The 16,977-nt window shown below is 57.9% G+C and overlaps 1 protein-coding gene across 1 annotated transcript; it reads right to left on the bottom strand.

The window, feature by feature from the left end:
- Positions 1-203: 203 nt before the first annotated feature.
- On the bottom strand, positions 204-15,745 carry SLC7A10 (solute carrier family 7 member 10). Its single transcript, XM_039888595.1, has 11 exons — positions 15,347-15,745; positions 5,939-6,143; positions 3,811-3,962; positions 3,453-3,578; positions 3,230-3,383; positions 2,367-2,490; positions 2,181-2,284; positions 1,731-1,827; positions 1,381-1,530; positions 624-801; positions 204-381 (listed from the first exon to the last, which is right to left on the bottom strand). The coding sequence occupies exons 1-11, from the start codon at positions 15,495-15,497 to the stop codon at positions 251-253; spliced, it is 1,572 nt and encodes a 523-aa protein (XP_039744529.1). The 5' UTR covers positions 15,498-15,745; the 3' UTR covers positions 204-250.
- Positions 15,746-16,977: the final 1,232 nt, after the last annotated feature.

Below are 16,977 nucleotides of genomic sequence, written 5' to 3'. Positions count from 1 at the left end.
CCCCTGGGTCTCACCTGAGACAAGTGCACCGCAAGCCCTGTTTTACTCATAGATCTTTTCAGGAAAAGCTAGAAGGGCAGTGCTGGCAGGGAACCCAGTCCACATCTTAGGGCTTCCTTATCACAGGCCTCTAAGAATGGGATCTCTTTTTCCAAGAAAAAAAAAAAACGACTTTTTTTTTTTTTTTTATAGAACCTCCTCAATAAACAACATGTAAACAGAAATAGCTGCTTCAGGCTCCACGAATATCTCATTGTGTCTTCAAGGGCTTGTCTGTTGGGGGCAGTGGGGAGGGCTGGCAGGGGCCGTTTTCCTCCTCCTCGGGGGCATCCTGGGGGTAGACCACGAAACACAGCTCCTGGCCCCAGCGTGTCATTGACTCTAAGGACAGACGGACAGACAGATGGACCTGGGGTTCTGACTCTATGGACGGGGGTCCTTGGGGAGCTGTTCCCTCTGAGGTGGGTCCCAGACACTTGGGCCAGATCGTGGGAAGACGGCGGTGGTTGGGCCCTGTGTTGCCAGCACTGCTGCTGGGAGACCCTGCTCTAGGGTGAGTGCCCAAGAGGGTCCCGTCCTCGGCCTCGGCCCCTGGGGGCAGGTGGGGGGGCTGCCTGGCTCACCGGTGAGTCTGTGCACACACTTTGGTTTGCTTCTCCAGAACACTCCCAGGAAGAAGATGGGCACCCCGGTGAGAATGATGATGACACCAACCCCACACACCATGGGCTCCGAGATGAAGCTGAAGACCAGCAAGAACGCCCAGAAGACCAAGTATGTGGCGGGGACGAGGAGGTTCACCTGGGAGAGTGAGCGGAGCACCAGTGGCTCAGGATCCCGGGCTCTCCTGCCCCACTGCCCTGGGGGCCACGCCTTCCACCCTTGCCCGGGAGCAGAAGCCCAACGTGCGAGAATCCCATTCGTGGCCAGATGGTTGAGGATTTGTCAGTGTTAGCAGCTCTAAGCACCACATGGCGACTGCATGTGGGCCCGTGGCTTACACCTGGCTGAAGGTCAGTTATTTTTTGGTGTGTCACATTTCTGGCACTAGACACTTCTCCAGCTCAAGGATTTATATGCAAATGGGAAGACTTGTAGCTTGGTTTGGGGTCTTCTGTTTTTGTGTAGGCTCTTCTGTTTTTGTGGAATTCTGTGCAACTCGTGAGCAAGTGTCTTAGTCTTTTTCCTGTTTGTAAACTGAGTATTCGAAGCGCCCACCTCAGGGGTTGTTATGAGGGCCGACTAGGTCAGTGCACGCAGAGCCCTGACTAGGCCCAGCACATGGCAAAAGCTGGGATCCCCAGTGCTGTCGTCACCTCCCCTGGTGCCCAAATGGGTGAAGCTCTGACAGTTTCCGGGACGTCCTCCCCCAGGCCTCACCTTGATGGGCCTGTGGAGTGCCGGCCGCCTCCAGCGCAGCACGAGCAGGCCCAGGATGGTGATGCCATAGCAGAGGTAGTTGATGAAGGACACGTAGTTGATGAGTGTGTACGTGTCTCCCACAAGCATGATGACCGCCGTGGCCCCGCACTGGGAGAGGACTGGGCTGAGGGCTGGCCTTCCACCTGCCTCCGGTCAGCCCTGCCGGCTCAGGCCGGGAGGTTGCTGAGCCCTGGCCCTGCCCACCCCCACTGTGGGCGGCCCTCCAGGACCAGGGCTCGTCCCTGCCATTACCCACATTGCTGGGTAGCTCAGCTCCCCACCCTGCCAGCCAGGGTCCCCCAACTTACACAGACAAGGAGGGCAGGGATAGGGGTGCAGCGTCTGACGTGGATCATGGCCAACAGGCTGGGCAGGTGCCCTTCTCGGGCTCCGGAGAAGCACAGCCTGCAGGGTGAGGACAGAGGTCGGTGGGGGCTGCGAGTGGGGCCTTGGGCCTCCCCACAGCCAGATCACGGACCTCAGCTCTAGACCTGACGTGCGTCTTGAGCTGTTGCCTCTGACCCCTGCTCCAAGCCCCAACAGCCCCACTGGACAGTTCTGCCCCTCGTCGAGCCCATCTCCCTCTTGCTTTCTGTTCCTCAGAGTTGGGATCAGACATCCGTACTGGGGAGTTCATCGTCCCAGCTTGAGGCAGGCCCCACTTGGCAGGATTTCTCTTCCTCTGGCCCCCTGCACTGCTTACGTGCCAGGGCGCCTGCCTGGCCTCACCTGGACCCCCCTCTCCCCAGTCCAGTCACCTGGAGGAGGTGAACAGGTAGCCATTGATCCCTCCGAAAGTGGATAGTGCCACGGAGACGGGCATGACCCAAGAAAAGTAGCCCAGCAGCTTCTCTCCAAAGGTCTGAGCGGGCACAGAAGAGAAGCAATGCATAAGGCCGGGTGGGGGCTGGGCGGGGCTGGGGGTCGAGCAGGGCCGCACTCACCACGGCCACCGCGTTAGAGGCCAGCAGCTCCTGCGGGGACATGGCAGTGAAGTAGGCGATGTTGGTGAAGGTGTACACAAAAGTCACCAGTGGGATGGAGATGAAGATGGCGCGAGGTAGGTTCCTGGGGGCGATGGTGGAGTGTATCAGTGTCAGCCCTCTGGGGGCCGGGAGCGGGGCCCAGGGGGGAGGAGGAGGGCCAGGGGACCCCGCAACGGGAGCAGCTTTGAGTCTCCTTCTCCTGCATCTGCTGGGGGGCCTTGGGACAGGGAAGGGGGCAGCATTACTGTCTGTTTACCCCCGCCCCCACCCCAGCCTGGGCATAGGCTGGTAGGAGGAAGGGCGTCTGGAGGAGAGGACACATTATACTCTCAGGGGTGGGTCTAACGTCTGCACATAAAGACAAAATTGCATACAGCCAAAATCAGCCTTGAAAAGTCCCAAGTGCCTTGAGAGCCCAGTCCACAGACCTAGGGTGCCCCTGGGACTCTCCATCAGCCCCAGCCCCAGCTGCAGCTGCTCACTCTCAGAGTCCCTGGCTGAGCTCAGATGGAGCCACTGGCTTCATTTGCAGGGACCATGTTGTGTGCACATGTATAATTTTTGGCCGAATGCAAATACTTGGATCCATTTACAGTAGAACAATGATACCCAGTGTTTCTGAGGCCCAGCAAGGGACTGTGACTTGCCCACAGCCATATAGAATAGGGCCAGGCTGGAACACAAGCATCCTGGCTGTCTTTCCAGAACCATTCCTGTGGGGTAGCGGTGTGGTCAGGCGGATGACCGGACTGAGGCACAGGTGACAGTGGGTCTGTGCAGGAAGGCTGCCTTTCCAGGGCCTGGCCAGGTGCCCCACTCACTTTCGAGGGTCAACCAGCTCCTCAGTGACATAGTTGAGGAAGTTCCAGCCACTGAAGGCAAAGGAACCCTGGAGGAAGGCCAGGGCCAGGTGACCCACGGAGGGCGTCATCCAGAAGTCGAAGGCATTGCTGGGCCGAAGCTCCTCGAAGTGTCCTGGGGGCCCAGAGGTCAAGGCTCAGCATCGTCTCCCCAGCCCTGGACACAGCCCCACCCCGGCCCTACCTTGGAAGATCTGGACAAAGCCCATGCCAATGATGAGTGACAGGGCTAGCAGCTTCCCGCCAGTGAAGACATCCTGGATGCGCGTGGCCCAGCGCACGCTGGAGCTGTTCACCCACGTCAGGAGCACTGGGGAGGAAAAGTGAGCAGGCGGGTGGGGCCTGAGGCTGAGCACCCCACGGTAGGCCACAGCCAAGTCCAGCCTGAGCTGCGGGAGGACGGCATCCCCTGCAGCAATCAGACTGCAAGAATCTCCTCCTCGAGGATGACCTCTCAGGAGCTGGCAGAAATTCACGTCCCCCAGCCCTCCCACGCGGGGCCCGGAGCAGAGGCCCAGCCCGGCCCCATGGTGGGCACTCACGCAGGCAGGCCATGGAGAGCACGCGTGAGGCTGTGGCCGGGGGGATGCAGTTGGGGAACACGGGCTGCAGTACGTAGTTGGAGAAGGTCATGGAGATGACGGCCAGGCTGGTGGGGTACATGATGAGGACGGCGCTCCAGAGCAGCAAGAATCTGGAACGAGTGAGGGCCCGAGTGGCACAGGTGTCCCATTGCCCTCTGGCCAAGGCGTGTGGGCCCCGGAACCCAAAGGCAGGCGCCGGTGCTGGAGGCCAGCTTCGGTCCAGGCATGCATGGCCGACCTTTGTCTAGGCTCTGCTCTATTTATGGACGGTTTTGACAGAGTTGGTGCTCAGCGAAGTGCTGCCCGCGGGCAGGCTGGCTCCTGCACTGGGCGGGCTATCCTGGGACCTGCGGTCATAGCTCCAGCCCCCGCACTCAGCAGAGCCCTGTGACTGCAAACGGCCGGCCGAGCTCTAATCCCGAGGGACTGGACCTTGCAGAGAGCCCTGGTGGAGGCTGGGGAGTAATTTATGTTCCTTCAGCCCATATCTCGCCTCTGCAGGGTGCCCGTGTAGGTCGTGAGGCCTGACCTGTTGCTGGGGGCTCAGCCTGCTCCTGGGGGAGGGCCTCTCCGTGGGGGTGGTTTGAGCCCCCAGTCCAGCCCTCCAGGGTTGGGACTGCTTCATCCAGGGACACCATTGACCTCTGGGGCTTCCTTTTGGTTCTGACCTTTGCTCTGTAGCTCTGTTTTCTACTCCCTGCTTTGTACCCCACCTCCCATGGCCCTCCTCCCTGCTGGGTGCTCCCCTCTGCCCACCCTTGATGCTGGGTGCCTCCTGGCTGGGTAAGGAGGTAGGGTCTTGGACCCTCTTCTTCCTCCCATCTTCTCAGCTGCACAGCATGTTTTTTCTGCTTTCTTGGGTCCTAAGCCCTTTGAAGACCTTATGCCGGAGGAGCGCACCCATGGATACACCCGCACCCTGCCGGAGCACCATCCACAGCTGCCTCATTAAAGGCACCTGACCCAAACTTCATGTACTTCAACCTAGACTTCTTCTCTGAGCTCCAGAGCCCCCACACAACCTGACCGAGCATCTCCCTAGATGTGCCACAGACCCCACCAATGTGGCAAGCCCCATCCCAGAGCCTCCTCCTCCCCAGCCCCGGAACTGCCATCTATGGAGTCTCTCCAGTGGAAAGCAGGTGCCACGCCAGCTGCACCCACCTCTCCCACATGCTGCACTGGCTACCACATCCTCTTGATTCAGGCTCCTAAAGGATTCTAGAATCTTCCTGTATCTTTGTTGAGGCCCTCAGCAGGCTCGGCTAGATGACTGCAATAGCTTTGAGTCCCCTCCACCCGCAGGCTGTCCTACCCGCTCCAAGTCCCATTGCCTGTTGTGGATATGACCAGCTGGCCCAAGCTACCACCATCTGTACGTGCTCCCCCTCCTCACTGCGTGGCAGAGAAAATGCCAGATTTTCTCCAAGCCTTGGCACAAATCTGGTTTTTCCTGGGAGCCTTCCCTAGGTGGTTGGCACCTCGTTCTCTTGGCTGCTGGGCTGCTGCCCCTCACACACACCCCTGAAGCTGGGATCCTCCAGATATTACTCACGTGCGAGGGGCACTTTCCCTTCTGCACTGTGAGTAATGTGAGGGTGGGGACGCGTCTTTTTATCACAGCATCCCTGGCCCTCAGCACACAGTAGGTGCTCAGCTAATGTTCACTGGTGAAGAAAGGCATGTTGGGGAGCTATTTAAAGACAAGCTCTTGCAGAGTGTTGATAGGAATAGCGTGTCCCCCCGACCACCGCACATGGGCTTACTGAAATCAAAGCCATCCTTGCTCAGATGCTGGCATTATCTAGAGATTTCAGATAAGAACCTCCCCACCCAGGAGCACGGGATGAGGCTTAGACACAGAATTATTTAAAAGGAAACACAGAGAAGTCAAGTTGGCGAGCTGGAGTGTCCAGCTGGATTGGGGTGAGCATTGGAAGGCGGCCCAATGCCCCTACCCGCTTCCCTCCATCCACCCCCATGACCTCCCTGTGATGTGAGAAATAAGAGGAAACCCAGGTCCAGGCCCAACTGGCCCTTCCTGGAGAGGTACCCCACCCCACCCCGAGTCGGCGCATCAACTCACCCAGCTAGGCCCCCGAAGATCTCGGTGACATAGGCATAGTCCCCACCAGACTTGGGGATGGCGACTCCCAGCTCCGCGTAGCAGAGGGAGCCCAGGGCAGTGATGCCCCCGCCCAGGACCCAGACGAAGAGGGCCAGTCCCACGGAACCTGAGTGCTCCAGGACCCCCTTGGGGGAGATGAAGATGCCGGAGCCGATGATGTTCCCTGCAGGGGGAGATGGGGAGGCACCAGCTTTCTTTGTGGGGCTCCAGATACTGCCGTGAGGAAGGGAGCCCAGGCTGCTCCCTAGAGGAAGAGGGCTCCTCAAATCCTGCCAGTCCCACTCTGGGCTCATCATCTTCCTTCCCTAGTTCCTGGCATAGAGAGTGGCACCTCATCCATTCAGCCAAGCTTCCCTGCCAGAGATGGGACTTGTTCCAAGTTCCCTCTCTCCCTCCACCCCTCCCCCCCTTACTCCCACAAGGCGGGCAACCACAGGAGATGGGGCTCAGTCACATGAGTGATGGCAGAGTGGTGGCGACTCCTGTGCATCCCCACAGGGCCCAGGCTCTGCCCCTTGCCCCTGGCTGAGGCCTCTAGTCTTCTTAACTTCTAGCCACCTGTCCTTCCAACTTGCTGGCCAGAGCTGACTGCCTAAAGCAAGACCTTGACCATGACACTCATATGCCACTTTCCTATTGGCTAAAGTCCAAACTGATAGAGTAGCTCAGAAAGTAGCACCTCCTCCATGAAGCCCTCCTTGACCATGCTACTTCGGGCTCCTATCCCAATTCACATCCTTGTGGTTCCCCAGACCCTGCCCTGTGCTTTATTTCTTCATCTTCCATCTCCCTTTTCTCTATCAAGGATCCCCTCTGCCTGCTTCCTGGGCTCCTCCCAGACCTAGGACTCAGATTATGGACACAGACGCTGAAGAGACCTTGTTTTCTGGCACTGTGAAAATGTTTCGGGTCTTGGGCAAGGGCCAATGGGGTGACAGAGAGGAATTGGTGTGCAATTTCAGGGCTGGGGGTTGGTCAGCAGTCATCATGCAAGGAACCGAATGGGCAGAGGAAGGCTGGCAGAGACTGCTGGCCCAGCCTGGGGTCTGCACACGACTGCCTCTCCCCTTGGGACAGCCCGCTGGTCGCAAACAGAAGTCAATGCTCTAATTCCAGGACTACAATGGGAAACCCGGCTGAGGCTCAGGAGGCCTGGGGACCTCTCCCTGCTCAGGTCGCATCTCGAGTCTTGTCTATACAATGGGATTATTGTGAGGATTCAGTGAGATACCGTAAGAGAAGCCCTCAGCTTGTCCATAGCTGTATCCAGATGTACTTTGCGTCTTCATTTGTGTGTACTGTCTGCACCCTCACTTGCTTTAGCTCATCTCGGTCCCTTAGCACACAGTAGGTGCTCAATACGCATCTGTTGAGTAAACTAATGGAGGAATAAATGGCCTAATGCCCAAAGTGGCACCAATACCCTGACGTGAAGGACTGCTTTCCTCATCTGTGAAGTGGGGGCAGCACTCTCCCCTCGGCCTGCCAGGAGGGGGAGTGTGAAGGGGAGCAGGGTGGGGGCAGCTCAGGTGCAAGTGCAATCTGCTGTGCTCATGGAAGGTCCATCCTGCCCCTCAGGCTGACTCTGAGTCTTGGGCGTTGGGTGGGGGGCGGCGGTGCTCCCTTGACTCACAGTGTCTAGGGGTGGAACAGTGGGAAATACTCAGAGGGCCAAGCCATGGTCTGCAGAGCAGGTTCCCAGGATGAGCAAGACTGAGCTCCCACTTAGCCCTGAGCTCCCTGCCAGTTAGAGCAAAGAGTGAGCTGCGTTCTGGGTTACCTAGGTCTCATCATCCTTGCAAATGAATCAGGTCACGTCACTGGTGATTTGTACTAGGGCCTGCCCAAAGAACGTAATCCCAGAATCCATAGACTACATGAATAAAAAAGCAACACTGCTGGGCCCTGGGGCTCGGCCTCTTAACAAGATGGCCCCCACCTGCCAGGGGTCTCGGGGAGAGTACACATCCATCGGGGCAGAGCTCCACCTGCCTGTTCCACCTGCCAGACCCACAGGCGAGTCTGGACGAGGACACAGCTGTGGCCGCCAATCTGCATGCATTCCTTGTCCACGGTGCTCCCCTCCGCCCCCACCCCCGGCCGACACAGATTTCCAGTCTGGACGGCCACAACGTCCCACTTGGTTTTCCAGTCACATCCCAGGAGCCCTAAATACATCCAGATAAGAACGAAAGAATTCCTGTCCCCCAGCCCCCAGAGGCAAGCTATGCCCTCAGCCTGCTTCCAAGGGGAGAGGGGCCACCACTCACACTCCCACAAGGGCTCAGGCCCTGGGTGGGCTGTTGGGTTTCTAAAGGGCCTTTGAGTTCACTCTACCCAGCAGCAGAGCCTCTGTTCTCAGGACCTGGTGGAGTGGGATTTGCCAAAAGCCAGTGAGGTTGGAAGCCAATGGGGGCTGGGTGGCCTTGGAAGGAGCTGGGTACCTTCGCGCTAGGGGTACCACCGCTCTACACCGTTCGGCCTGGCAGGGCATCCTAGGCATTGCCCTCTGGGAAGCCATACCTGGGTCTGAAAGGAACACCTCACTAGCCTGTGCCCAGGAGCTGGAGACTCAGGTGCTGGGGGATAGGGCATCACTATTGTTTTGGACACAGGACCTCAGGCTACAGTGCAGGACTTCTCCCAATGTGGCTCAAAGGAATACATGTGCCAGCTTATTTCTCTGAGGTCCTTGGCCTCTCTTTCTGGGCCTGGGCAACTGTAGGTTTGTGCTAGAAGGTGACAGAAAACCCCGAATCCATTGGCTATTCTTGGCACCACACCACATAGGCTGGGTGGAGCTCTGCAAGGAGCAACAGGGGCTGTAGTCTTGGGTGAGTGGCAGAGGGCAAGAAGGGGGGATGGAGGACACTGAGGACAGGGGTGGGAGCCTCCAGTGCTTGGATGATTAAGGAGCTGTGGGGCAGAGACCATGAAGAAGCTATAATGGGGTGCTGCAGGGGTGCCTGCCCAGCCCTCCTGGTGGTGGTAGGCACAGGCCTCCCTTTTCAGTCCTCACGTTCAGGCCCAGAAAAATCAGCTCTGCCTGATTCGGAGAACAGCAGTGGATAAGCCCAGCCCCTGGGGCATCCTGCTCTGGAGGAAGAGGAGGAGGAGCAGGAACTAGGGAACATGGGATGAGCCTGGAGATACTGCCAAGTGCCCACTCAGGTGTCTGACCTATGGTAGGCTGGAGAAATTCAGATCGTGAGGCCTCCACATTCCCATCCACTCAATGGGACAGCTGCTCTCTGGTCCCTGCAAGTCCTCGGTGGGGCTGGAGCTCCCAGACAGATGAGTGAAGATGCGAGTGCTCCAGCCAGGAGCCCCGCCCCCTCCCGCCCCTCTTCCCTCAGCCTGTGCTGGTGGTTTTTATCACATTAAGATGTTTGGCCTGATGGGGCTTACCGGGCTCTGTGGAGGAATGAAGAAAGGACCATTGTTCCCCAGGCTGCTGCAGTGCACGCTGACCTATTTTTGGGAGGCAGTGGCCATCGATGGAGGTCACAGAGGTGGACTTTGCAGGTCAAGGTGGTGGAAGGAGCCAGTTGCCCTTCGTGTGTGTGGGGGGAATGTGCAGTCTGACTCGGGGAGGGGATGGGGGTTCCTGTCAGGCTAGGCTGTTGGCATTGCCCTTCAGCCCTAGAAACACTTCCAGGAGTCAGCTGTGTGGCCTCAGGCCTGTGCTGCCCTTCTGGGCCTCAGTTTCCCTTTCTTCCGGGTAGGCCCATTGGGCTAGGGAGCAGCAAAGGGCTAGCCAAAACCCGACTTTGGCGAAGGCACTGCTGGGCAGGGTGGTCACGTCCTGCACGGGGTGCAAGGAAACCGTCTGCTCAGGGACCCCTGTACCCCGCTGTTCAGGTCTCTCCCTAGCTCACTAGCCTTCCAGAAACAACACTACCCCCAGGACTTTCCACCTTGCCCCTATGACCTGGACCCCACTGCCATGGTATCTGAGGATGGCCGGGAAGTGATTCCTTTATTTGCCACCCTGGGTGGATCGTGCACTCCCAGAGGGCAGGGTCTGTGCCATGGCCTGAGGAGATGAAAGGCCCAAGCCCCCAGAAGGACAGGGAACCCACAGGGCTAGGTTTATGTACGCCCGCCTTGCCTACCCCTGACTCACCGAGCACGGTCGCACTGCTCTGCTAGGCCTGCTCAGGGGCCGGCAGCGGGCCACGCCATCTTCCTTTGCCCTGGGCAATGAGTCCCAGCACTTCTGCATTAGGATGGGATCTATGAGGCCTCTGGCCTCCCCATTCTCTGGAACATACAGGAGCTCCAAAAGAGCTCCAAATTCCCATTGGTCTCAAGCCCCTAGGCCATGGGCAGTGGCACTTCTTAGTTGAAAACTCCCAGATCTGGGTTCAAATCCCAGATCTCTCATGATGGGGGCTCTGGACAAGGTACTTCATCCCTCTGAGCCTTCTTACCTGTAAAACGGGAAGAGGAGGCAGTGACGCAGGCATACTCCCTCCCGCCTGGCACATCAGAGGCCCTATGGATCTCACTATTGTCATATACCTTGGAGACCCAAGCCAACCTATCTGGCCTTTGGAGATCTACTCCTATGGGACCTCAACACCCTGGGTCAGCAGCAAGGGCTCTGCTTCGGGGGCCCTGCCAGCACCCTGGGTGAACCTGCACCTCCAAACACATGAGTGTCCTTATAGTAAGCACGGGTTGGGAACCCTTCCAGGGGGACAGAAGTGCCTGCTGAGGTCTTGACAGAACTCCAGGGAGGTGAGTGGAGATGTTTCCAGGACATGCCTGGAATTGCCAATTGGCCAGTGTGCACGTCCGGCCTAACCCACTTTCCTTTTGAGAGAGGGATGAGCAGAAGTGTGGGGCGCTCTCTGCCTGGCTTGCTCAGCCCAGCCTCGCCCATGCCCTGTCGCTAGGCCGAGTCTTGCCAGGTCCCTGATGAGCTCCATGTTGCTGCTTCCAGCGGTCAAGCCCCAGGCTGCATCGTACTTGCCTCATTTTCAGCATCTGGCAGGTTGGCCCCTATCTCCTAGGCAGCCTCCTGGCCCTCCTTCACCTGGCTGGCTGTTCCTTCTCAAACTCATCCGCTAGCCTCCTCTCATCTGTCCTGACCTCTAGGCAGCAGGTGCCCAGGACTCAGTCCTGGGTGGGGCCTCTTTCCTTTTCTTTCTACACTCGCTCCTTTGGAGACTTAATTCAGCACCCCAGCTTTTGCTAGCAAGTCTCAAATTTACATTCCCAGCACAGACCTCTCTGCTAATCTAAACCTGTATTTCCAACTGATTATTCAACAAATAGGCATCTCATCTTTTACACGTTTAAAATGAGATTCTTGACTTTCACCCCTGCCTTTCCCTTGGACCTGCTCCTCTCACAGTCTTCTGGGATCAGTAAATGGCAAACCATGCTCCCAGCGGCTCAGGCCCAAACCCGATGTCGCTCTTGCTTCCTCTCTTTCTCCCACAGCTGGTGTCCTCACAAATCCTTTGTCATCGTAGATCTCTGGCTCTATCTTCCAAACACACCCGGAACTGAACTTCCTCTTAGCACCTCCACAGCTGCCACCCTGCTCTGAGACACTGTCATCTCTTACCCGGGTGACTCATCCTGACTGGGCTTCCTTCTTCTGCCCCCGATTCCCACAGCCTCTGCTCCATAGTCAGCCCCATCTCATCCCACACCAGCCTTCTTCTGCTCAAAACCCTCCTGGGGCTCCCATCACACAAAGAAAACGGCAAAGTCCTTACTGGGGCCTGCAAGGCCCACACAAACCAGACCCCATCCCACTCCTGACTCATCTGCTACCTACCATTCCCCCTCCTGCCTTAGTTTTCATACTGTAGCACACTTATTATTACCCTGTTGGCTGAACATTCAGCTCGTTTATCTCGTTTCCTCTTTGACTCCCATGTCAACTCCAGGGGGACAGGGATATTACCTGTCTTGTTCCCTGTTGTGTCTCCAGCACCTAGAACAGTGCCCAGCGCTGTTCAGTACCTAATTGCTGAACAGATGAATGAGTGTGTCCAGCGCTGGCAGGCCCCGCTCTTGTAGCCGGAGTTGCCTTGGCTCCGAACGGCATCCCAAAGCACACCTAGGGCACCTGACCCTGGGCTAGTGGCAGCCTCAGGTCCTCGGTTTCCTTCTCTGTAAATGGGGTGAGGCACAGACAAGCTCCTGTGTGATTTTATGCCTCTTCAGCATTCCGGTGAGGAGGGGCCAGGGTTCTAGAGAGGGCCAGCTTCTGAGCAGCCCAGCCGCTTCTAGTCCTGAAGACCACAGAGAGGGGTTTGGCCAAGGCTGGATGAGCAGGGACTGGCTCTAAGGAGATGGGCTTCGTGAAGCAGACCCCTGAGTCCCTGAGCATATTTGAGCCTGATCCACAAAGACCTACATGGGCTGGATACTCGAATCAAAGGGAGACAGTGGAGGGCAGAACGGCCCGGTCAGCAGACCCAGGGGTAACTACCACTCTGCTGGATCTGGGTATATCCTTTCCTTGGGTGTGGACTGAGAGAGGGAGCTGGCTGATGTCCCTGAGTCAGGACAAGACACCCTGTATGTACGGTCCTGGATGGGGGTGGGGGAATCAGGGGAGATTTCTGTCCGTTTGTTCACCCATCTATAGTGGAGTGGGGAGCTCAGTAAATCCTGGTTGGATGAGCTCCCAGCTCAATCTCAACCTTCCCCCATTAAAGACTCGGAATCTGGTTCCAGTTTTGCCCAGCACTAGAGCAGTATGAAGACGGGCTCTGGATTGGGAAGTGAATCCTCATCTGGTCCCAAATCCTGAATCCACCGCCTGCAACAGTGTGATTTAACTTTCAGCCTCAGTTTCTATGTCTGTAAAAATGGTATAAAAATTCCCATCTTGCAAGGTGGGCATGAGAACAAATGAGATAAAGGGAGAATATGTTTTTATAACGTAATAAAAGGTGATTTTCTGAATAGATGTCGGGCGTGGCAATGCCCCAGCTGGCTTTTTTTTCATTCAGGGTGGCCTGTTCCCCTCCAGGTGTGCTTGCTGAGGCCATTAGGAGCTGTCCTAAACACATTTTAGGTGAAGTCTTATTCCAGCCCAAAGCCCTTTCATTTCGTTCCCTTTCTGAAAGTCCCACTCTTCAGCCTGGGATAGGGCAGGGAGTACAGGGAAGAGTATTATAGGGTCTTCTGGGTGAGTCAATCTGGGAGGTTTGGAGATAGTAAGTTTAGTAGCTGGTAACAAATGAAAGATTATGGAGTAGAATATAAGGTCCTCAAAACTTTTAAAGCTAAAACATGACACCGTGCAGACATTTTTGATTTCGACCAGGTTCCCCAGGGCAGGAAGGTGGAGTAAGATGTGGGAGGTGGTGGCCCCAGAACAGTGAATAGGTCATAGGTGGGGGCCTTCAGGGCATCAGGTGGGGAGGGCAGCGCAGATCCTGACCCAGTCCACACCTGCCTCCTCCCTCATCACCTGTCACTTTCTGGTCTAGATCAATGCTCCCCGGGTCTCCTTCCCAGTCCAGCCTCTCATCTGCTGTTTCCCTTCAAGGCTCCCCAAGCAGGGTTGTTGGACCACCACTGAGTGTCCTGGGCTGGGGTCAGGTCATCTGGGTTCTGCTCCTGAGTGGGCCGTCCTTGGCCAAATCACCCCTCACCCCTGGCTCCACTGTCAAGGTCTGGAGGCCAAGGAAACAGTGGACCTGGAACAGCAAGAAGGGACTGAAGGTGGGGAGCTGTAAGGGCAGAGCTGGGCCACATGGGGACATTCTCAGAGAGTCTGTAGGAGAAGAGCGTGATGGTGGAGCTAGCCTCCTTCACTCGCACCACCACCAGGGCCCTCATTTGTGGAGAGAGGAGCCAGCAGCTCTGTCTGACCTGAGGGGGAGGGGACGTGGGGAGGAGGCAGAGAAGGAACACCAATCAAGGATGTTGGGCTTGCCGAACCAGCTCAAGAAGAGCTATACCTCTCCCTGTACCTTCCTGGCACTGTAGTTGGCTCCAGACATGCCTCTTGGCCCATCCATGATGTGTGGACTTCCCCTTCCTGTGGGCACAGCTCTTGGATGGAGAGTGGACTGGGACAAAGCTCTGACCAGTATCTTGGCCTAGTCCCTGGAATCAGCCCTTCCTTCCAGCAGACAGTCAAGCAAGGGTACTTTAGGCCAAGAAGGTCTCAGGGCCAGGCCAGGGGCAATGGGAAAGCAGGAGAGCTACTTGTCAGGGGCTGTGAGCTGGGGCAGCTCTTGGTGAGAGTGTAGGGGATGGCCAACAGCCAGGCCTCAGCCCTGTCCAGGAGCCCCCAATGTGGGGGCAGAGGAGGAGGAGGTGAAGACTCCACCTGCCCTTCTGAGCTTTCTCCATCCATAGGGGTTCTGAGGATGGGTGGGCTGTGGATGTTCCAGTAGCTCCTACTGGTCGGGAGGGGAAGACCGAGCAGGTGGGAGATTGAGAGTAGTCAAGACCCCTGTCATTTATCCCTCCAGCCCATGTCTCATGGGACACAGGGGATGGAATAGACGCCTCCCGGGAGGGTCTCTGAGGTATCTGTCTGGGTTAGCCAGTTCCTAAGAAGTCAGTGTTCATGACTTGGGACAGAAAGAGGAAAATCTTACCATTGTTCTCACTGTCCTATGGGCCCTCTGCCTACCTAGAAGTCCCCATATGGGGGCAGGACACATGGACCCATTCTCAGGTGGGGAAGCTGGGGCCAGAAAGCCAGAGGATGTGCGTGCTTGTTGGGTTCCCAGCCCAGGGAGCAGTGGGCTTTTCTGCAGGCTTCCTCTGCCCCACCCCAACACTGACCTCCTCCAGTCACTGACTGCTCTGCCCTCCCTCCCACCCCCAGAGTCCTGCCACCAAACTCTGCAGTAAATATACTCTGAACCTATCTCCCCCGTGGGCTGGCTCTCTGTGTCCAGTCTACCCACAGTGTCTCCTGCTTTCGAAGACTAAGTCACCCACACTGCATGGTACTTGGATCCTGCACACAGTAGAAAGTAGTTAGAACCACAGCCCAGAACTTGAGACCTTTGCTGGGGTCAGCCTACCCAATCAAGGCAGGACCACAGTCCTCTCCATTTCATAGATGAGAAAAACAGACAGTAATTGTCTGCAGAAGCCCCACAGCAAAAGAAAGGCAGGGGGTGGATGGAATCCGCACCTCCCTCAAATGCAAAAATTTGGGGCGCCTTGAGAAGGTGGGAACAAGAAGCCCTGTGGTGGGTATGTGAGGGGAGATACCCGCAGGTGCTCCAGGCACACCCTCGCCTATCGTCCCTCAGTCACAGACTGGATGGAACTCCAGGAGAGGGGTGCCCCTTTTTCCAAACGGCCGTGCGCCCCAAGCCTTTGGCCCTGCCGCCTCAGGCACTCGCTCGTCTGGGGTCTGCTCACCGATAATGATGGTGCAGGCGCTCAACAACCCGATCTCCTTCTTGAGCGCCACCCGCTCCGAAGCACCAGGGCCTGGGCCCGGGCCGGGTGAGGGCGAGGGCGTAGGGCCGGGGTTCCCGCGCCCGCTCAGCTGTTGCGTGTGGCCGGCCATGTCGCTGTCCCGCCGCGTCCCCACTCCCTGCGCTGCCCTGCCCTGTCTGTCCGACCGGCAGCCAGTCCGTCGGTCCGTCTGACTGTCGGTGCGCCAGCCGCTCTAGAAGCCCGGACAGCGGTCACAGGCGGGCGCATGCGCTGGCGCGGGGCCCGGGCTGCGGGCCCCGGGCGGCAGGGGCCAGAGGGAGACGGAAGGAGGGCTGGCCGGCAGCCCCCTCCCCCACTTTCCTTAAAGGGAACTTCCCCCGCGCCCCCCCGTCCCCAGTCCTGGCCTGGGAGAGAAGGAGACTTGGGGCAGACCTAGGAAGAACTTCCCAGTTGAGTGAGGGAAGGGCCCCTCCTGCTGCCTGAGTTACATTCTTGAATGCAGGTGGGGGTGGGGGAGCAGAGCTCAAAGGCAAGACTGTCCCTGCCCTCAAGGAGACTAAGGAGGTTTGCAAAATAAGAGCTGTCCGTGTCTTGGGACCCAGATTAAATCCTGGCACGGACCCTGAGAGCATGTGTGCGGGGAGAGGGGTGGAGGTTGAGTCTATGCTACAGGTGGAAGCGGAGGCTCAGAGCTTCGTAAGATCAAGTGATGGGGCCAAGCAAGACACAAACCCTTTCTGATGCCTCCTTAGCTTCCAGCGAGGTGTAAGGCACAGCCCTGAGAGGGTTGGGGGCTGTGTCCAGGAACCCTTCTGAGGATTCAGAAGACCCTAAGCACCCACCATCAAAAGTCTGGGGAGACAGGGTCGGGCGAAGACTCTGGAGCCCCCAACCCTCATCCAGCGGGGACCCACTGCCTTGTGGGAGTTCTGAAAGGAGTTCGGTCCAACCATTTCGCCCTCCCTGCCCTGCCACCCGTCCGGGTTCTGGCCTGCTACTGGCAGGTACAATCTGCAGACGCCTGACCGTAGGTCAGAGTCAGGGCTCCTTGAACAAGAACTCGGGTCTTCGTCGAAGGCCCCGCGCATTCCAGCCCCGCTCAAGGAGATGAGGCCATTTCAACCTCCCGGGGGGCACGGAGAAGGGGGCTTGAGGTCACAGGAGGTCGGGTGTGCAGGGTCCAGAGGAGGTTCATCCTCCCGGAAGCTGTCGGGATGTGCAGCCCCGGCCCGCGGAGCAGACGCTAGGGGGGCCGAGCCGGGGGCCACCGGGGCTGCGGGCGGAGCGAGCCTGGCACGGTGCGGCCGGCGGCGGAACAGCCTTTGTCCTTTCCTGGCGGCTGCCGCGACGCGCTGTCCCCTGCATGTGGATGAGGCTGCGCGGGGCGCCCTTTCCTTACCCCCCACCCTGCCGGCAGCCTCTGGGCTTGCGGGTGGGGGTGGGGCCTCTCCTGAGGTCCGACGGCCGTAGCCAGAGCGGACCAGAGGTAGGAGCAGGCTGCAGGGTCTGGGGTCTGGGGTCTGGGGTCTGAGTTCCTGATCATGGCTGCGCGCGGGGCATCGTCTTGAGAGTGGAGGAGCAGGGCATTTGTTGGACCAGGAGAGACCTTC

This window comes from Pteropus medius, unplaced genomic scaffold (assembly GCF_902729225.1).
Source record: "Pteropus medius unplaced genomic scaffold, Ma_sr-lr_union100, whole genome shotgun sequence".
NCBI lineage: Eukaryota > Metazoa > Chordata > Mammalia > Chiroptera > Pteropodidae > Pteropus > Pteropus medius.
This window is presented reverse-complemented; position numbering and strand designations above follow the sequence as displayed.

Coding starts and splice junctions, on each gene's coding strand:
- SLC7A10 (XM_039888595.1), bottom strand. CDS start 15,497: ATGGCCGGCCACACGCAACAGCTGAGCGGGCGCGGGAACCCCGGCCCT. Junction 6,144..15,346: donor CGCCTGCACCATCATTATCG/GTGAGCAGACCC, acceptor CTCCCCCTGCAG/GGAACATCATCGGCTCCGGC. Junction 2,491..3,229: donor GAGCTGGTTGACCCTCGAAA/GTGAGTGGGGCA, acceptor CATCGCCCCCAG/GAACCTACCTCGCGCCATCT.